This window comes from Pyrus communis, chromosome 2, assembly GCF_041283825.1.
Source record: "Pyrus communis isolate YQ-2024b chromosome 2, ASM4128382v1, whole genome shotgun sequence".
Classification (NCBI taxonomy): Eukaryota; Viridiplantae; Streptophyta; class Magnoliopsida; order Rosales; family Rosaceae; genus Pyrus; species Pyrus communis.
This window is the reverse complement of record NC_142566.1, coordinates 20,785,578-20,802,659: the sequence shown is the minus strand read 5'-3', so window position 1 is coordinate 20,802,659 and position 17,082 is coordinate 20,785,578. Positions and strand designations below refer to the sequence as shown.

The window sequence follows — 17,082 nt, the reverse complement described above, 5'->3', positions numbered from 1 at the left end:
AAAAAAAATGATGATGTTTTCTTTGCCCTCCGATTTACTAGTTTTTTTTTTTTCTTTTCCTTCCATTGCTTTATCAATCAGATAAATAGGGCTCTCTGCGTTGCAGGACCACATTTGAGATAACAATTTTGAATTTGCATGGCTGACCATTTGCTCTTGCTTCACTAATGATTCACCATTATGTATGTCTTCTCGTTTTAACATGCGGCATCATCCATTCCACTTGTTGTATTATACGAAATACTAACTACGCTTGTTAGAGCATCTTCACGAAGAGAAAAACTTGTACTGAGTTTCCAACCACATGATTGGTAGGACATCTCTTATTGAAACTCCAGACGATGTAAGAGTTGTCCTAATTAGACTATCTCATTCAAGAGACGAGGCAAACTAGAACCATATTGAATTAGGTTAAAAACAAAGAAAAGTTTGCCTCAAGGGTTTTGAAAAGGTAAGGTTGCCTTTTGGAATTTCTACAATATTGAACATGATCCTAACAAACAGGGGAAAATCTTGACCCAAGTTTTTATCTTATGTAAAGAATAGTAAGAAAGGAACATTTTCCTACATCTTATAAACATGGGAAAATCTTGAGTTGGAAGTTTATCATTTACAATGACTTGTATAGAAATTTCTCTCTTCTCAAAGTTTGAAGAGATCCCAAGTTCAAATCCATCCGCTCGACCAAAGAACAAAAAGAAACGAAACAATGTTACCATAATCAATACATATTACTAAGAACCCACTTCTGTTGGGGTTTGGCTACAATATTACGTCCCACTCAATAGTACGGTTTACAATTCATATGCAAGATTTAAATTGTTGATTTTCGGACCACTAAGCAGTATGTACCATATAAGAAAAAATAGGAAAAACAGAAAGATAAAGATTGAAGGATCCAAAGTGTTCCAATGATTTTGTTTTCTAAGCACTGACAGAACAAAAGTTGCAGAAACAGGGTTCTGGAAATGTATTGGAGAAGAACCAAAGTTCATAAAGATGTGCCACACGGGGGGAGGCTTTAAGCAATACATAATCAAGGCAACATAGGCCTACCCCTGCAAAGCAAAACATAGAGCCAAAAAAGTCAAAAAAGTTAAAAAGGAGATTATATGGACTCATCGGATTGAATAAATCTAACAGAAACAAGAAGCAAAATCAAACATGAGCGTTGAGGGAGAAAAACGGTGTGTGGTTATCAATTCTGCGAATTAAAAATTTGTAAAACCATCAATAAAAGCAGCTCAGAACACCAACATTCCAGCACAAAAGAAAGAAAAGAAAGGGTGAACTTTCCCTTTCTGCTAAGCAGCAACACATGGTCCCCTCAATACTTAGATGGTCAGGATTCATGCACAAAGACAAAGTGAATGAATACATCAACACATTAACACCATAATTTTTTAATTTATCATATATAATCATTATTTAATACAACAATTAATCAAAGGGTTTTCTATGATGGCATTCTTAGGCCAGTATAAGCTAAAGATACAACAAAGATGTAGACTAATTTAGACTTAGTGGGAAGAGAATCATTAATTGGCCGAAAATTTCGGCCTTTCGTGAAATTTAACCGAGTATTTGCACTTTCTTATCAGCTAAATACGTGGTTAGGCTAATAATCTCATGACAGCTAGACCTAATAGTATTAGAGCATTAGACTAAAGAGTACAGGTGTTTTATAAAATAGCATTATCTTGTTCTGGATGAATCATCTATCATAATCCATAACCTGAATTTTGCATTGTTTGTGTTTCCTCTGAAACATACAAAATCCACATCATTTGTTTGGTCTTTAACATACAGCAGATGACTCATGTTTTGTTCTAAGTTGAGCTAAACCCCTGCAAAAAGTCCAGGTGCCTAGAAAGGGAAATTTCAGTGGACTCTATGAACTAATTGAACACTACTGTAACAGACGGATCTTCACAAATGGTTCGAAGTTTTTAGCAGTGACGGTTTCTAGGGTTTTCTATATTTGAATACAACTAAAATGTTCCAATCGATTAGAAGAAATGCAGACGAAGAACGTACTTTAGTGGAAAAACAGTGTTTGATACGACTAATATGTTCCATAAAGTTTCTTGCCACTACTTCCACCTTTTTCCCACCCAGAATACACCATTTCGGGTCATATAATAAAAACCTTCTCCTTTTTTTGGTTTAGTGGGCAACCCCATCATCATCCTTACCTTCGGGTTTTAGGGTTAGGGTAATTGCAGTCTCCAAGTGGCACCAACTGCTAAAAGCAAACAGGCTATATACGTATAATCTCTTTGGAGTATTAGAATGATATAATCGAATAGAGCTTCATGGAACAATCTATTCTATCCAAGGGCACACTAAAGCAATAAATGATATGAACTTCAACTGTAACAACATGAAACAAAAGCAGTATTCGACAACAATAATTTGTTGCATAGTTCTTACACACACTCTTCTGAGATAAAAGAAATCCTGCATAACTTGGGCATGCTTGGGGCCATTTACTTATTACTTTAAAGCAATTATGACATTTGTACGCCACTGACAGCACTCAGTTTTCGTTCTATTTCTACCTTTTCTTCTTCCCTAGTTCATCATACTAGACCTTGGGCCATGTTTGAAGGAAAAGAAACAATGCAGTCCTGTAGGTGGGGGACCAAGAAAACACAGGTGCATGAAAAATGATATACAAGCAAAAAATGCATTCGCGTTGGGGTTACTAAAATTGCTATTGTTTGATCCTCCTCTCCCTTTTATTACATTAAAAGAAAAACACATATTAGAAATCAATAGAGCATCAATTCAGAAGTTGAGTTAATTGGATGCAATTACAGAGATAACATAAAACTGACATTATCCTATGATGTGCAGATCTTGGTACAACAGTGCAATCTATGTCTTTTCCAGCGTTAAAGAATTCAAATATGTAATTTGAATTAACAATTTAAAATGATAAACAAACTAAAATTTTGACATATTAGAAGAAATATATATCAGACTTTCTGTTTTTTTATGTTTTTTTTCTTTCTTTCTAGTCTGTGTCTTGACAAAGGCAACGCAAAACAGCCTAAAATAGTTCTAAAACTGCACCTGTTATGATAATTGAATATTATTCCCCGAGAAACAAAGTTATAATAAAAGGCTAAACATGGATTTGATAAATCATAGTACGAATGCAGGCAACATCTAAAGTTGTTACCAATTTACTTTCTAAATAAAGCGCCTTTTGAAAAGTAATTAATTTATGTTACCAAATTCAACTTTTCTCCTCGTGCTAATAACCCAAGGTAGAACTGTAGCATTAGTGGAGCACCTTGATCTTCTTACTTCAGGGATACGGAAGTTATGCTGAGCTGCATGGGAAAAATACAGACATAAACATCTCATCCTACAATAATATCTGACAAATCATGAAACAATGTATCATTCAAACTTTCTACATGAGTTCTAATTTTTATAATTCAGTTGGAAGACGAAACTTAAACCTGATGAACAAAATGACCCCGTCAACAGAACAATCAAAAACAAAGTTTCTTCACCTGGAACAAAACTACAAACCAAACAAAAAAATGATCGACAGGAAGTAACCTCCAAACTTGGTTCATATTTATGGTGTGTGCACATGTGAGCAAATTGTAATTCTCTTAGTTTGTGTACGAGTTGTAAGGTTTGATACAAAACGTAATCATTTATTCCAGAAAGAGTAATCCAAGAGCTTGTGGACCAAGACTATCACTTAAGGCTTCAGTAACATCAACTAATATCTCAATGGATCAAATGTGAGCAATGAGTCTTTTAACCATAAACTAAATGAGCCGTCAATACATGATCACATAGATAATGTCAACAAAATTCTTGTTTCCCTTATCATGGCCACAGCCTGCCGATGTTACAAGGAGAGATGCCAAAGCATAAAACTACATAACTACTCAAGATTTTTCCTGAAAGAGTACAGGGAAAACTAAGGCCGAAAAGATAGCCACAGCAGTATCAGTCCCCTGCATCATATTGATATAATTTTGAGACGTTTAACGCACCAAAGGCACCGGAGAAGCGATAAAATTTTGAACAACGCAGATAAAACAACAAAAGGTTCTCATGAAATACATTAGGTAGGAAAAGGGGGAGGAAATATAACCGGATAAATCTACGACATTATTAACTAATTGTTACTGCTCAAACGTTGTGGAAACAGTGGAGTTGTAAACTGGAAACCAAATTATGCATGCCAACTCCATGATTCCATGACCCTCACGCACCAAATAAAGACAAGGTAGTGCAACTCAAAAAAGGCAACCTCAAAATCCCATGATTCCACCAGGCATTATCTCGAAAGACATGGATCATTTCCAAGTCACTGTCAAGTCTCTATCTCCCTTTTTAAACAGCAACAAATACGCATGGTGGTGGTCGACCCCTTTTAGTGTTGGGCCAAAGCTTTTTCTCCAGCAAATGCATTTGGTAAAACACCTGAGTATTCCACCAAGACAAAGATGATGGTAACTAAACAACGTTTTCAAGTTTCAGGAACATGGGATTCTCAGAAACCTAAACACCCAACTAAAAATCCACCAAATTTTAAACCCCGAACATGTTACAGCATATAACAAGCCAACCAGTAATTAATCAGTTTCAGATTGTGCAATAAAAATGTAATATTTTCTTCTGAGAAATTAAATAAATAGAAGAGGTGGGGATAATAGTATAGAAAGGTACCAAGAGGTTTGTACTGGATCTGCTGCCCTCCGAGTTACACAACGACTTAGACCAGTTCTGCACTGTTCTTCGATTTTCCCGGTTGGGGGATGAGAGGATTTTATGTTAAATTTTATTATTTTTAAAAAAATGAAAATTGAGAAAAAGTTCAGATGCCCGGGGGGGTTAGCTTATGCATATATATCATGTAAAACAGTTCAGTCATTGACACAATTATCCATTGTCGTCCAGCGGTTAGGATATCTGGCTTTCACCCAGGAGACCCGGGTTCGATGCCCGGCAATGGAACTTTTTTGCCAAATATTTTTCATTGATAAAAAAAACCGTTTAAGATTTGGAGCATGGGGAATTGAAATTAACAAACATGGGATTTTCCTACAGAACCTCTTCGGATCTTTTTAATAAGAATTCTAAAAAATCGTGAATCGCGTCCGTTCATTGTAGACTGTAGTTAGTTTTTATCAAATACACTTTGTGTTTAATTTTAAATAAAAATATTTAAAATAATGAATAACCACACGATGTACAATGAACGAACACAATTAACATATTCTTGAAATTCTCACAAAGAGAATCCGAATTCTGGAATTTTAGTCAATTTTCCTTGATATATTTTGATTTATAGCATTGCATACTCATTTTTTGAGTAAAGCTAAGCGACCACGTTAATGGATCAAACAATTGACTATTAGCGAACATAACAATATTTACACATTCATTTATTAACGAAACAAAATCAAAGAAAAATAAGATTAATTCGTTAAACTCCTAATAAGCTGCCCTTGGCATTAAAATTACACTTCCAACAAGTGTCTTGGAATGGAACTTGGACATTCCAATGCAAAGTAGAGCTCGATTCGATCATATACAAAATGATCGAGCCCTTCCATTTCGGCTCATCGGGGGTTAGCTTTTCGATACTCATTACCCCCAACTCAAAAAACATCCATAGTCATCGGACTTCAATAAACCGACTAACCCTACCAAGTTCAACATCCGAATGCTGTTAAAATTTAACTAGTGAGGGTGGAGAGCATGCCTCCACCTGCAGTAGGCAGCACCACCTCCCAACCCGGGCCTTTGAGGGGAAAAACATCGGCAACACCATTGGCCTTCTCTTCTTCATGATCAGCAGGACTGCCCATTAGATCACTGCGATCCAACACCCTCTCCAAATCTTCATCACTGATAACTGTCTGTATCATCTTGTCTTCAGCAGATTCTTCCTCTCGGAGCAATGCTACAAGATCCTCTTCCTGAAACAAATTTAGCACAGCTCAAAAATTAGCAAGATCCTGATTAACCTGACTGATTTCAGCTCAGACCATTGAAGACTTACGAAATTATGATTGAGATAAAAAGAAAGAGCTTGGATGATTCATGCATCAACAGCATCAGACTCCGTAAATTGATTTTCTAATTCAGTTCAGCATAACAAACAAAGGGCAACTAACCTCCAGGAAATCAGTACTACTCTTCGCTTTATCTTGATGGAATTGCCCTTTCCCAATCACCACATGTTCAAGCTTCAACTTGCTAAAAGCTCTTTTCAGAATCCGACCCTGTTAATCAACATTTTCTCCAAAATTTTTAACAATAACAAAATAAAATATACCCAGTTACATATAAAAAGCTGCAAGCAACACCAGCTTACCTCGACAGATTGTGCTGTTGCCAACCTGTAAACATGAACAGGCTTCGTTTGACCAATTCTGTGACATCTATCCATGGCTTGCAAATCCATTTGAGGGTTCTGGTATGCACATGCAATATATGAAATGAAAACAATCATTCATGGATCTTTATTGAAGCAGAAGAATCAAAGAAAGAATTAAACAGAGAGAGTGTATACCCAATCACTGTCGTACAGTATACAAGTATCAGCTGCGGTAAGGTTGATACCCAGTCCACCAGCTCTGGTGCTTAGAAGAAAGATTCTATGATTGCTGTCCACGTCGTTGAACACTGCAATCTGCTTTCAGGAATAGAATAGTTATAATTAAACTATAGTTGTTCAAAAGTAAGCGCTGAACCCAAGGGGAGGGGAAAACCAAATTTGAGTATGTAAACAAGTTGGGCAATGAGAAAATAAACTCCCAAATCTACATACTGTGAGAACACTAATCTATGGCACGAACTGAAGGTTTGAGCTGCCAAGAAATATATTCCAACGGCATAACCACATTTATTTTGGCAGTTATGCTTTGATTGAACCATTATGTTACATTGCAGAAGTCCGAGAAAACAAGGGTTGCTACATGGTGGAAAATTAAGTCTAGTTTTAATGTGGCCAAAGAAAGAGATTGCATACAACAACTACTCAACTTCGAAAATTTCAAACGAAAAATTAAGAGTTCTGATTCAAACCAACCACAGACCTGATTTCTCCGATCTTCAAGTTTCACCTTGCCGTCAATTCTACAAACTTCTAATCCTTTCTCACTAAAATAGTAGTCCATAATATCCAAAATCTTAGTCCACTGAGAGAAGATAAGAACCTGAATACAAATTCAAGATATTAGCAACCCAGTAATAAACTAAAACAAATCCAAAAATAATTGGTAGACATACTTTGTGTTTGCGGGCAAACAGGTGCTTTAACAGCCGGTCCAGCAAACTAAATTTTCCACACTGTTCAACAATCTGTTCAACAGGCGGGTAGAAATCTGTCAAGACGAAAAAAAAAAAAAACTGCATAAGCATTGGTATAGCACCTATTTGATATGATAAAACTGAATCAATTCAAGGCAAAGTACATGAGCCATCAAATGCAGACTCCAAAAGGTCAGGATGATTGCAATTCTTCCGAAGTTGGACCATCAGATTGTTAAGCTTTCCTTTCATACCGCAAACTGCAAGTTTAAGAATTGTTAAATAACACAGATCGCAGCATAATATGATACAGTAAAAGACACCAAGCTAACCATCACATTTCAACACCATGCCAAAGTATACATAGTATACCTTTGTCCAATATCCTGATTAAGGTTAAGAACCATAAAACAGGCACATTACAAAATGTGTTACTGCAGTGAAAAAAAGAAAGATTCAAATAGCTAGTCTATCATAAATCCTAAAACCATGGCAAAAATACAAGCCCCACCAATAATCCACCTCCTTAACTGCCTTAGTTAATTAAAGTAATTAAATTAAGACCCCAGATTTCTCACAAGGAATTTATAGTCCAAAAACTTCACAGCAAAGACAGATATCATACCATGGTCTCCCCTCTCAAGTAAATAATTCTCCAATGTCTTATTGATCAGAAGATCTTGAAAATGTTTTTGATGCTCTGTCATGCATGCATATAATATGATTTCCTTTTTCCTAGGAAGCATGTGCTCAACATCAGACTTCATTCTTCGAAGAAGGAAAGGACGCAAGATGGCATGGAGTTTTGCAACCATCTGCAGACAATGGAACACCAATTCAACATCACACAATTCAAATTTGTGCAAGATTTTAAGCGACAATATTTGCAAGAACACATACTTGAGCCCTTCTCTTCTCTTCCAATTCTTCCTTCATTGCCTCATTACTGCACTTTCCTGCCAAATCAAACCTGACAACATGATTGAAGTAAGTTAATTGATGGGCTCAAGTAATATTAGAACCATTATCTGTCGTAATTTTTTCATCCAACAAACTAACACAATCTAGCCACACAGTAAATTCACAAGTTTTCCACAAAAATTATTCACCTAACATATCATGGACCTTTTTTATTTATAAGACAATATATTTACACTAGATTCGAACCTAAGACCTCTCACTTACAAGTGAAGAGAAATACAACTACACTATACTAAGTGGCACTGGCAAAATATACCAACATATAGCATGGTTCTTAAACAGCTAACCTTCATCACAGGATTTCTAAAATCTAATATTTAAGTAGGCTAGAAGCTCATTTCCTCTAGTTATACATGTGCAATGGTACTTTAATTGCATTATGCAGATTCTGAGGGGCAGAAAGTTGTCAACCAGACTACTTGTGGGATGTCCACCTCACTAGACGAACAAGTTGCAAGCTAACAACCATCAAACTGAAGAAACAATAATTAATCAGAAAATCATACTTACCATGACTCGAATTCTTCATGGGATGAGAATATATCAGGCAAAATGAAGTTTAATAATGACCAAAGCTCTGCCAAATTATTCTGTAGAGGTGTCCCAGTCAACAGAATCTTATTGTCTACACGTAAATGTTTCAATTCCCGCAGCAGTATGCACTTTGAGTTCTTCAATCTGTGACCCTTTAATAAACAGATGCATAAAAGTTCAACATTCATGCTATATAGTTGGTTTGAAGGGGAAACTGTATCTGTAGGACTTGTTAGATTACTTACTTCATCAACCACCAGATATTTCCAACTGTAATGTCTTAAACATCTTCTTGCATCAGCCATTGCAATTTCATACGAAGTAACAATTATAGGGAACTTAGGGCCAATTTTACTAGGCATGTGCTTCCTTCGTATCTCATCCCTTTGTTTCTTGCCACCATGGTAGACAATAGCATTTATTGAAGGCGTGAACCTATTTGGGGTAAAAAGAAATTAAATGAGGAATTAAAGTTGGAAAATCATAGGATGAAAAAAAATTCAGATCAGTTAAACAAAAAGTATATAAACAATTTACCTTGAAATTTCATTTACCCAATTCGCAAGAGTAGAAAGAGGAGCAATCACCAAGTAGGGCCCATCCATTCCATTCCCTTTTAGATGAGCAAGAAAACCAATGGTTTGGATAGTTTTTCCAAGTCCCATTTGATCTGCAAGGATCCCATTCAGACCATTTTGCCATAACGAGATCAACCACTTTACACCTTTGATTTGATAAGACTTCAACTTTCCACCAGTCAGCAGAGGTACAAGTTCCTTTTGTTCTTTTTCAATTCTTTGTTCTTCAGTGAGGTTCTCGTCTTCAATTTTCACACCCTCTTTAGATCTTGTAAGCATAGCTTCAACTGCCTTCTTGGCCTTCCTCTGGGAAATGATAATGTACAGGTAAAGATGTCAAGATACAAAATATATAATGAAGATACAAGGAACTTAATGAGCATACCAAAATATCAAATAAAGACGTGCTTTTCAAAAGGGATGGAAAAGTAAAACTTATAAGAATAAGACTTTCCCAAGATTTCTCAAGATTTATTACATGGCAAATAGAGAAGAATCGACTTGGTACAGGAGGCAAGAGCAATCAGACTACTAAAAACCTCAGTGTTAATCAATATAATATCAACTTAATCTGATTTACACCTATATGGGAATCCATGTATACTATGACCTACCAAACCAAACTCAGAAATATCTCACTTAAGAAAAGTAAAGGAAGCATAGAATTTCTTACATTATCGAAATTGGCAGCTGCTTTTCTTTTCCTACCACGACCTTTCTTTTCCTCAACATTCTTTTCCTCAACAGTTTCACTCGGTTGATTGGCTCCAACCTAGTAAAACATTTCATTTTAGAACTTGATCAGTAAAAAGAAGGAATTCACCATTCAAGAAAGTGTAAGAGACTGTACAAGTGTAATGTTATCCATTTTCTCAAGCAAAAACTGCGAGTACAGCTGAGTTTGCGTAAGGAGCTCATCCAACTTGTTATACTGAGTGTCATTAAGGTGGGGCAACTGCTCTGGTCCCTTTTCCGTTTCTGACTCCTCTTCCTTAACCCGCTCTTCAAGCAATTTCTCCTCCACCTCAGTCAGCTTGACGTCGATCTTTGTCTCACATGCATCCTTAAACATGATTAAAATGCAACAACATTATTCAATCAACAACAAAAATATGGGTCAAGAAACTAGAAATGTAACATTACGAGAAGATTAAAACAAATTTAGACCAATTTATCAACTCCAACGAAAACCACACAACGGAACAATAAACCTATCTACTTAGTCGCCCAGAAGTCTGCCAACACTATGAAACACAATATTTCACAGAAATAATAGATTGAGCATGTCTGTGCAAACATTGATTTCACACAGCAAGCGAAAACTTAAAATTTCATTGAGTATTAACTCGGACTTAGTTCGAAAGATATGAAAGATAGAGACACACACAAACACAAGCATGCATAGATTTTCTTCAGAAAAAAAAATTTCCTTTTTTCGAGCATTTCATGTCTTTCTACGAGCATTTTCCTCCAAATTCCACCAAATTACAAATCCCCAAACAGAAAAACTGTACAAACACGCCATTCCAGAACAAAATGAAAGAAAACCTCGTCCTCGAGTACTGAAGTCGGAGAATCTGCCGGCGGATCGTTCTTCGTCGCCATTTCAAAATCTACAAGCGAAGAACGAACACTAATTACATAAAAACCGAATAAAAAACCCTAATGACAAATAAATTTGTACGATATCATGAAAACACAAACCCTAGGTTCAAATTCCAGAGATAGCCGTAGAAATGAAATTTTCACCCAAATCAAAATAAAAAATTGGAAAAATTAACAAAAAAAAATGAAATGTAGGAAATAGAACCGTACGGCGGTAGCGTTTCTTCTCAGTGCGAAGCGCGGAGAGACTGGGCTCCAGAGGCCGGAAGCGGAGAGAGCAAAAGGAGGGAAGGCGAAGAAGCGCTTGAGATATTTAGTGAGAGAGTGAGGAGGGTGGTGGAAGAGCAGAGAGGTATTAAAGTTCGTACAGCACCAAATCCATTTTTTATTTATTTTTTGAAGTGATGGGTGTGACTGGGCGGGAAAATGGGGTTTCGAATTCGCCCTAGGATTAGTAGTCAATTACTCTGACGCATTTTCTGGTGGTGTTAGAAGATTTGCCTTTTTTGGTTAGTCTTTTAGCGTTGGTGAACAGGGTTTAATTAGTATTTTCAGTGGTATTTAAGTGGGTTTGTGGGTTCCCATATTGGGGGAACATGCACTTTTTGTCTGCCCACTTTCAAATTTTGATGTTATCTGAGAAAATAATATATTACGTGTTTTTATATAAATAATAAAAAAATTTATATTTAAATTATTAATTTTTTAACATACATATCATACTATTATATGATGATACGTGTTCAGGTCACACAAAAAATCTCTTATTGTTGAGGCCACTCTTTGGATTTTTTAGGTGTATCCACTCTTTTTTATTTAGTTTTCTTTTTGCTAAATAACTTTTGAAATTTTTAGGTGTATTCCATGGACCATCCCCTTTTTTTATCACTTAATACTAGAGTCTAATAGAATTTTTTTTTACTTGTAAGTGAGAAAGGTTTCAAATTTGATTTTCGCTAAAGATAAATTCGAATCACATTATTATGGCTAACTTATAGTATGATTTAGCTCACTCCCTCACCCTTTTTGTAGATAATATATTATGTATTAGAAAAAGATAATACTTGAGTTTTGATCACTAAATCTTTATAATTTTTCGTGTTTAATCTCTCATGTTTAATAAAACATTTATATCGTCTAAAAGATGATGAAAATATTATTTAATTTACCAATAAAAAAGTAAAGAAAAACAACCAAAATAAAAGTTATATGCAATATACTAAATTACAAACAAACAATTTTGATGTCTTTTTTTTATCTCCCTTACATCCAGGTAATCCTCATTTTTCTTCCTCTCTTCCACATTTTTCTCCCACTGTGCTCTCTCTTCTCCTTAACTTCTAACTGTTAAAAACAAATCACTACTCTTAATGTCACATCCCAACCCTCAGCTCCAACTATATTGTCCGCTTTGGCATTCCCTGCCCGAAGACAGAGCTACCGCACGGTTTTGTTTCTATGGACCGGTACTCAACCGTAGCCAGCGCCTGCTCTCCCCTCAGGGAGTCCACAAAAGGCCTAGTTGAAACTTAAGGTTGGCAATGGATATATAAGGCCCAAAGACCACGCCCTCACGGGCGATGTGGGATACTACAATCCACCCCCCTTAGGGAGCCCGACGTCCTCGTCGGCACACCACAACCGTGAGTCTGACTCTGATACCAAATTGTCACATCCCAACCCTCAGCTCCAACTATATTGTCCGCTTTGGCATTCCCTGCCCGAAGACAGAGCTACCGCACGGTTTTGTTTCTGTGGACCGGTACTCAGCCGTAGCCAGCGCCTGCTCTCCCCTCAGGGAGTCCACAAAAGGCCTAGTTGAAACTTAAGGTTGGCAATGGATATATAAGGCCCAAAGACCACGCCCTCACGGGCGATGTGGGATACTACAATCCACCCCCCTTAGGGAGCCCGACGTCCTCGTCGGCACACCACAACCGTGAGTCTGGCTCTGATACCAAATTGTCACATCCCAACCCTCAGCTCCAACTATATTGTCCGCTTTGGCATTCCCTGCCCGAAGACAGAGCTACCGCACGGTTTTGTTTCTATGGACCGGTACTCAGCCGTAGCCAGCGCCTGCTCTCCCCTCAGGGAGTCCACAAAAGGCCTAGTTGAAACTTAAGGTTGGCAATGGATATATAAGGCCCAAAGACCACGCCCTCACGGGCGATGTGGGATACTACACTTAATATATACAGGAAGTGTTATTGGCACTCCAAAAATCTTATTCTACACTCCTCACAAGTATATTTTTCTTTCCTAATATATAAAGTTTGGAGTTTATAATAAGATTCTTGAAGTGCTAATAACAATTCCCTGTATATATACATATATATATATGTATGTATATTTCTTTCACCCATTGAGTATGTGGCCTTATGCTAATAGCATTTATGTGTAGTTTATTTTGGACTAGAACACCGACTTGCATAAAGCTTAGAGCATCTTTAAAGGAAAGGTCAAAAATCCCACACGGACCCATTTGACAAAAAAATGATGGTTTTCTGGTTCCAAAGGAGATACCAAAATCCTATATGGATTGACATTCTCCACTTTACTGCCAAATTTGAAGGCAGCGTCAATTTTTTGTTCACTTATTAATTATTTTATTATTAAATTTTGACTACTTGATTTTATAAATAATCAAAAATGCATTTTAACTTAACATCTTAGTTGGAATAAGAACTTTACAAAATATTATTTTGTCACATCAGCTATAAAAATAAAATTTAACAGCTCTACTGAAAATGGTCTTAGCTTTATGCGCTTAGGATTTATTTTGTAACTTGAATAAATTTATAGTACGATATGGCTAGTATTTAAAAGAAAAATTAAACACATCCTCTCTTCTCGAATTTGTTAAAATCCATAATCAAGCACCCACTTAAAATTTCAAACACATGCAAAACATTTGCAATGAAAAAAATAAAGGAAAACTAATGAAAAGAGTTTGGAAACTTTGAGTTTTAACGATAATGACAAAATAAAGGGTAAAGTGAATACTACAAGTTTGACTTTTTAGTATAAAAATATGATTTTTCGTTAAAACTCCCAAAAAACAATTGGCATCCGGCATGCAACATGCAACATGCGGACTTCGATATATGGGATCATACAAAAACAAGTGGACAATACAACGTGTTAGCTATTGGGTGAGTAGATCAAACAAGATGGGAAAATGACCCTTGTTGGATTCATTCCTGGGGATTATAGGGATCTCGTGATCGTGAATGTTTATCATACATCATGTGGTCAGAAATCATTTCAAAATTTAAAATAAATAGTATTTAACAAAAATTGACCGTACGATGTACGATTAATGGCCGCGATTACGGAATCTCTAAGATCCCCAAGAAAAAGATCAAGTTCAGACAAAATTATTCTATGTGATCTTACGTTGCATGTTACTTAATCATTTGCCTTTTGAAAAAAGTTGTAACTTATGACCTCAATATTCCAACATATTTTTTTTCACACTAAAGTTATAAATTTTCATGTTTATTCACACACGACGGTTGGTTCTTGTAACTTTATAAATTATGAGTTTTGTCCAAATACATTAAGATTAAGTACATACTTGCATAAAGTGGACGAGGAAGTCAAATTTTCATAAAGAAAATGCTAGAGAGATCATATTTTGTAAATTACATGATGTGACGATTAATTGTTGAATTTTTTTTAATGATTTAAAGAATGAATGCAATCATCAACTGTCACATTATGTAATCTACAAAATATGGTTCAAGATGTCAACAAAATAGATGTTTATTTAATAAAGTTTTAGAAGATGGACCAACGATCCAACAATAATTACATGGTACTACCCCAACTTAGAACAACATGTATGAGGGTTTCGCACAAAATGTCTCGGTCCAATTAGTAGTAGAATCATCCATTCAAGGCCTAATTGAAATACCAGTCCTCATGGTGTTACAATAGTCGAAAGATAGCACATGTAGCAGAAAAATTAGGATTTAAACTCAATTATATTGTTAATTGTTTATGGGGATAGAGGTACTCACCTCATAACGGTTCATAAATCCAGCCACCTCGTTCTGTATTGTCTAAGATTTTCTTTTATACATATATATGTCTTTAATTGAACGAACTTATTTTAATTTTTTTATTGAGGTGTAAGTGATCTTTTACCATAGTGATGAAAAAGTGTAGAACATTTATATGACAACGTGAGTTCAAACTCCGTTGTTAACTAATCTAACAAAATTTATCGTTTGACAAAAAAAAAAAAATTTAAAAGACATGTAGGCTTGTAGCCACCTTAATCATTCAAGCATGCGTTAAACTTAAAACGAAGGTAAATCATTGGCGCCAAAGTAAATATTCCAACTCCATTTCCCGCCAAGTATTTATTTATTTATTTTGGATGGTAGTCTTTATATAATTCCATCATGTCGGTGCTCACTCTTTCGCTGTAAGTCACTGAAACCGCTGCTTTTCTTCACTCTTCCGCCGCCGTTTCTCGATCACTCCGGTTCTCTCTGAGATAAAATCCGCAAGGTTCGAGTTCGAAATTCTCACATTTTATGCTTTTTAATTCAACTTTTTGTTAATTTTTTGTCTAGTTTGTAATTTTTGTTTTGTAATTAATGTTTGTTCCTCGCTTGTAGACTTTGCAATGGCGACGAAGAATGACGATGCCTCCTCCTCAGCAGACTCTCCGGATCCGGTTCTTGAGGACGAGGTTCGCTTTCACCTCTGTGTTCTGTCTAATCTAACGGCGTTTGTTTCTACATCATCTCTCCGTCGCTCAGTTTTGGTTCGTAGGATAGGATCAATGTGGAAGAATTTGGGTGAACATGTGAAATTTCCAAGTTTTTGTTTTTCCGTTAGACATTGATATTTTGACGCGCACCGTGTGCTCGATCTATTGTTTCAGCGAAGATGTGATGTCTTAGTGGTGTGGTTTATGTTGGATTTGATGAATTGGTCTGAATTGTTTCAATCTAATAGCGGTGATGTTTTACATTTCGAACTTTCTAGCAGCACAGAGGAATTGTTGACGAAAAGAGAGTTCGCGATATGAAAAGAAAAGCTTCCTTAAACTACTATGATGTAAGAGATTCTGTGCTTCCTTTACTTGCTTAAACTTTATATCTTGTTCGATTGGGTTGGGTTTGTAGATCGTAGTTATACATGGATGTTCTTGTATCGTTGTAAAGTTAGATTAAACTGATATCGTCGTGATTATTATTATGGAGGGTTTTAGTGGTCTGATTGCTCTTATCTCTTGTGCTAAGTGGCCTATTGAGAAAAAGGGTTCCAAGAAACGGAGGACTTCCAACAATGAATGTGCAAAATTGTCGGAACAAATTGCTCTCCAAGGCGCAATGATGATCGAGATGGCCAACAGGAGATATGAGGCTAACAGGTTAAGAAATGAGATTAACACGTTAAGAGATGAGGTTGACATGTTGAGATATAAGGTTGACACGTTAAGAGATGAGGCAACTCTAAGAGAAATGGAGCTCCAGCAACAGTTAAACCATGTCCGTGGTTACAAACGTTGTGTTCCCTAATTCAGAAGTTTATCGAGGCAGGAAAAGAGGAACATTATGATGAGAAGAATGCGTGAGAGGAAAGACGGAACTAGCAACATGGATTGTTTAAATGAGTAGGTGATCATTGATTAGGTTGTATCAATAGACCTGCCCTTTTATTTTCAACTTACTTTTAAGTGCTAATGGTTCTAAATCACTGTAATGAACTGTGTAAGTTGTAGACTGTTATGTACTTTTCCGATGTAGGGTTTTGGCCATTCATATTCGTGTTTTGTATCGAGCCACACAACCCCAAGCCATATCATCTGTAACCTATGAACTCCGGTATCATAACAGAAACTGTCACGAAGAAAAAATCATGTTGTGTTGCAGCTGCATTTTTTGTATTAGTTGCAACCGCTGCTGCATTTACTGGTCAGCAATCGTGTAGTGAGAAAGATAATTGCAGTCCTTGGGAGATTATCCATCGTCATCTACATTCTAGCCTTGGCAATTTTCCGGCTGGGTTGGGTGCGGGACATTTGTGGCTGTCCGATTTTACTTACAATCTCCAAGATTCAGTCACG

The 17,082-nt window shown here is 36.3% G+C and overlaps 2 protein-coding genes, 1 long non-coding RNA gene and 1 other non-coding gene across 6 annotated transcripts; 2 read left to right on the top strand and 2 right to left on the bottom strand.

Moving 5' to 3' along the window:
- Positions 1-712: 712 nt before the first annotated feature.
- On the bottom strand, positions 713-4,839 carry LOC137749056 (uncharacterized). 2 transcript variants are annotated; one of them, XR_015956941.1, is made up of 3 exons: positions 4,705-4,839; positions 3,240-4,458; positions 713-1,058 (listed from the first exon to the last, which is right to left on the bottom strand). It is a non-coding gene; the product is annotated as an uncharacterized LOC137749056 (long non-coding RNA). The 2 variants fall into 2 exon arrangements; XR_015956942.1 differs by having other exon boundaries at positions 713-3,341; positions 3,468-4,458.
- Positions 4,840-4,920: 81 nt separating this feature from the next.
- Positions 4,921-4,992, top strand: TRNAE-UUC (transfer RNA glutamic acid (anticodon UUC)). Its single transcript has one exon. It is a non-coding gene; the product is annotated as a tRNA-Glu (tRNA).
- Positions 4,993-5,392: 400 nt separating this feature from the next.
- Positions 5,393-11,506, bottom strand: LOC137748816 (chromatin remodeling protein DDM1-like). Its single transcript, XM_068489006.2, has 16 exons — positions 11,205-11,506; positions 10,938-11,002; positions 10,240-10,452; positions 10,063-10,161; positions 9,349-9,695; positions 9,057-9,246; positions 8,788-8,963; positions 8,197-8,266; positions 7,922-8,111; positions 7,461-7,556; positions 7,276-7,370; positions 7,083-7,202; positions 6,557-6,676; positions 6,359-6,457; positions 6,159-6,266; positions 5,393-5,960 (listed from the first exon to the last, which is right to left on the bottom strand). Exons 2-16 carry the CDS (start codon positions 10,992-10,994, stop codon positions 5,718-5,720), a joined length of 2,223 nt encoding a protein of 740 aa, XP_068345107.2. The 5' UTR covers positions 10,995-11,002; positions 11,205-11,506; the 3' UTR covers positions 5,393-5,717.
- Positions 11,507-15,388: 3,882 nt separating this feature from the next.
- On the top strand, positions 15,389-16,788 carry LOC137746479 (uncharacterized). 2 transcript variants are annotated; one of them, XM_068486501.2, is made up of 4 exons: positions 15,389-15,515; positions 15,626-15,699; positions 16,002-16,070; positions 16,256-16,788. In XM_068486501.2, exons 2-4 carry the CDS (start codon positions 15,634-15,636, stop codon positions 16,532-16,534), a joined length of 414 nt encoding a protein of 137 aa, XP_068342602.2. In that variant the 5' UTR covers positions 15,389-15,515; positions 15,626-15,633; the 3' UTR covers positions 16,535-16,788. The 2 variants fall into 2 exon arrangements, with proteins under 2 accessions (XP_068342602.2, XP_068342601.2); XM_068486500.2 differs by having other exon boundaries at positions 15,999-16,070.
- The last annotated feature ends 294 nt before the right edge of the window (positions 16,789-17,082 follow it).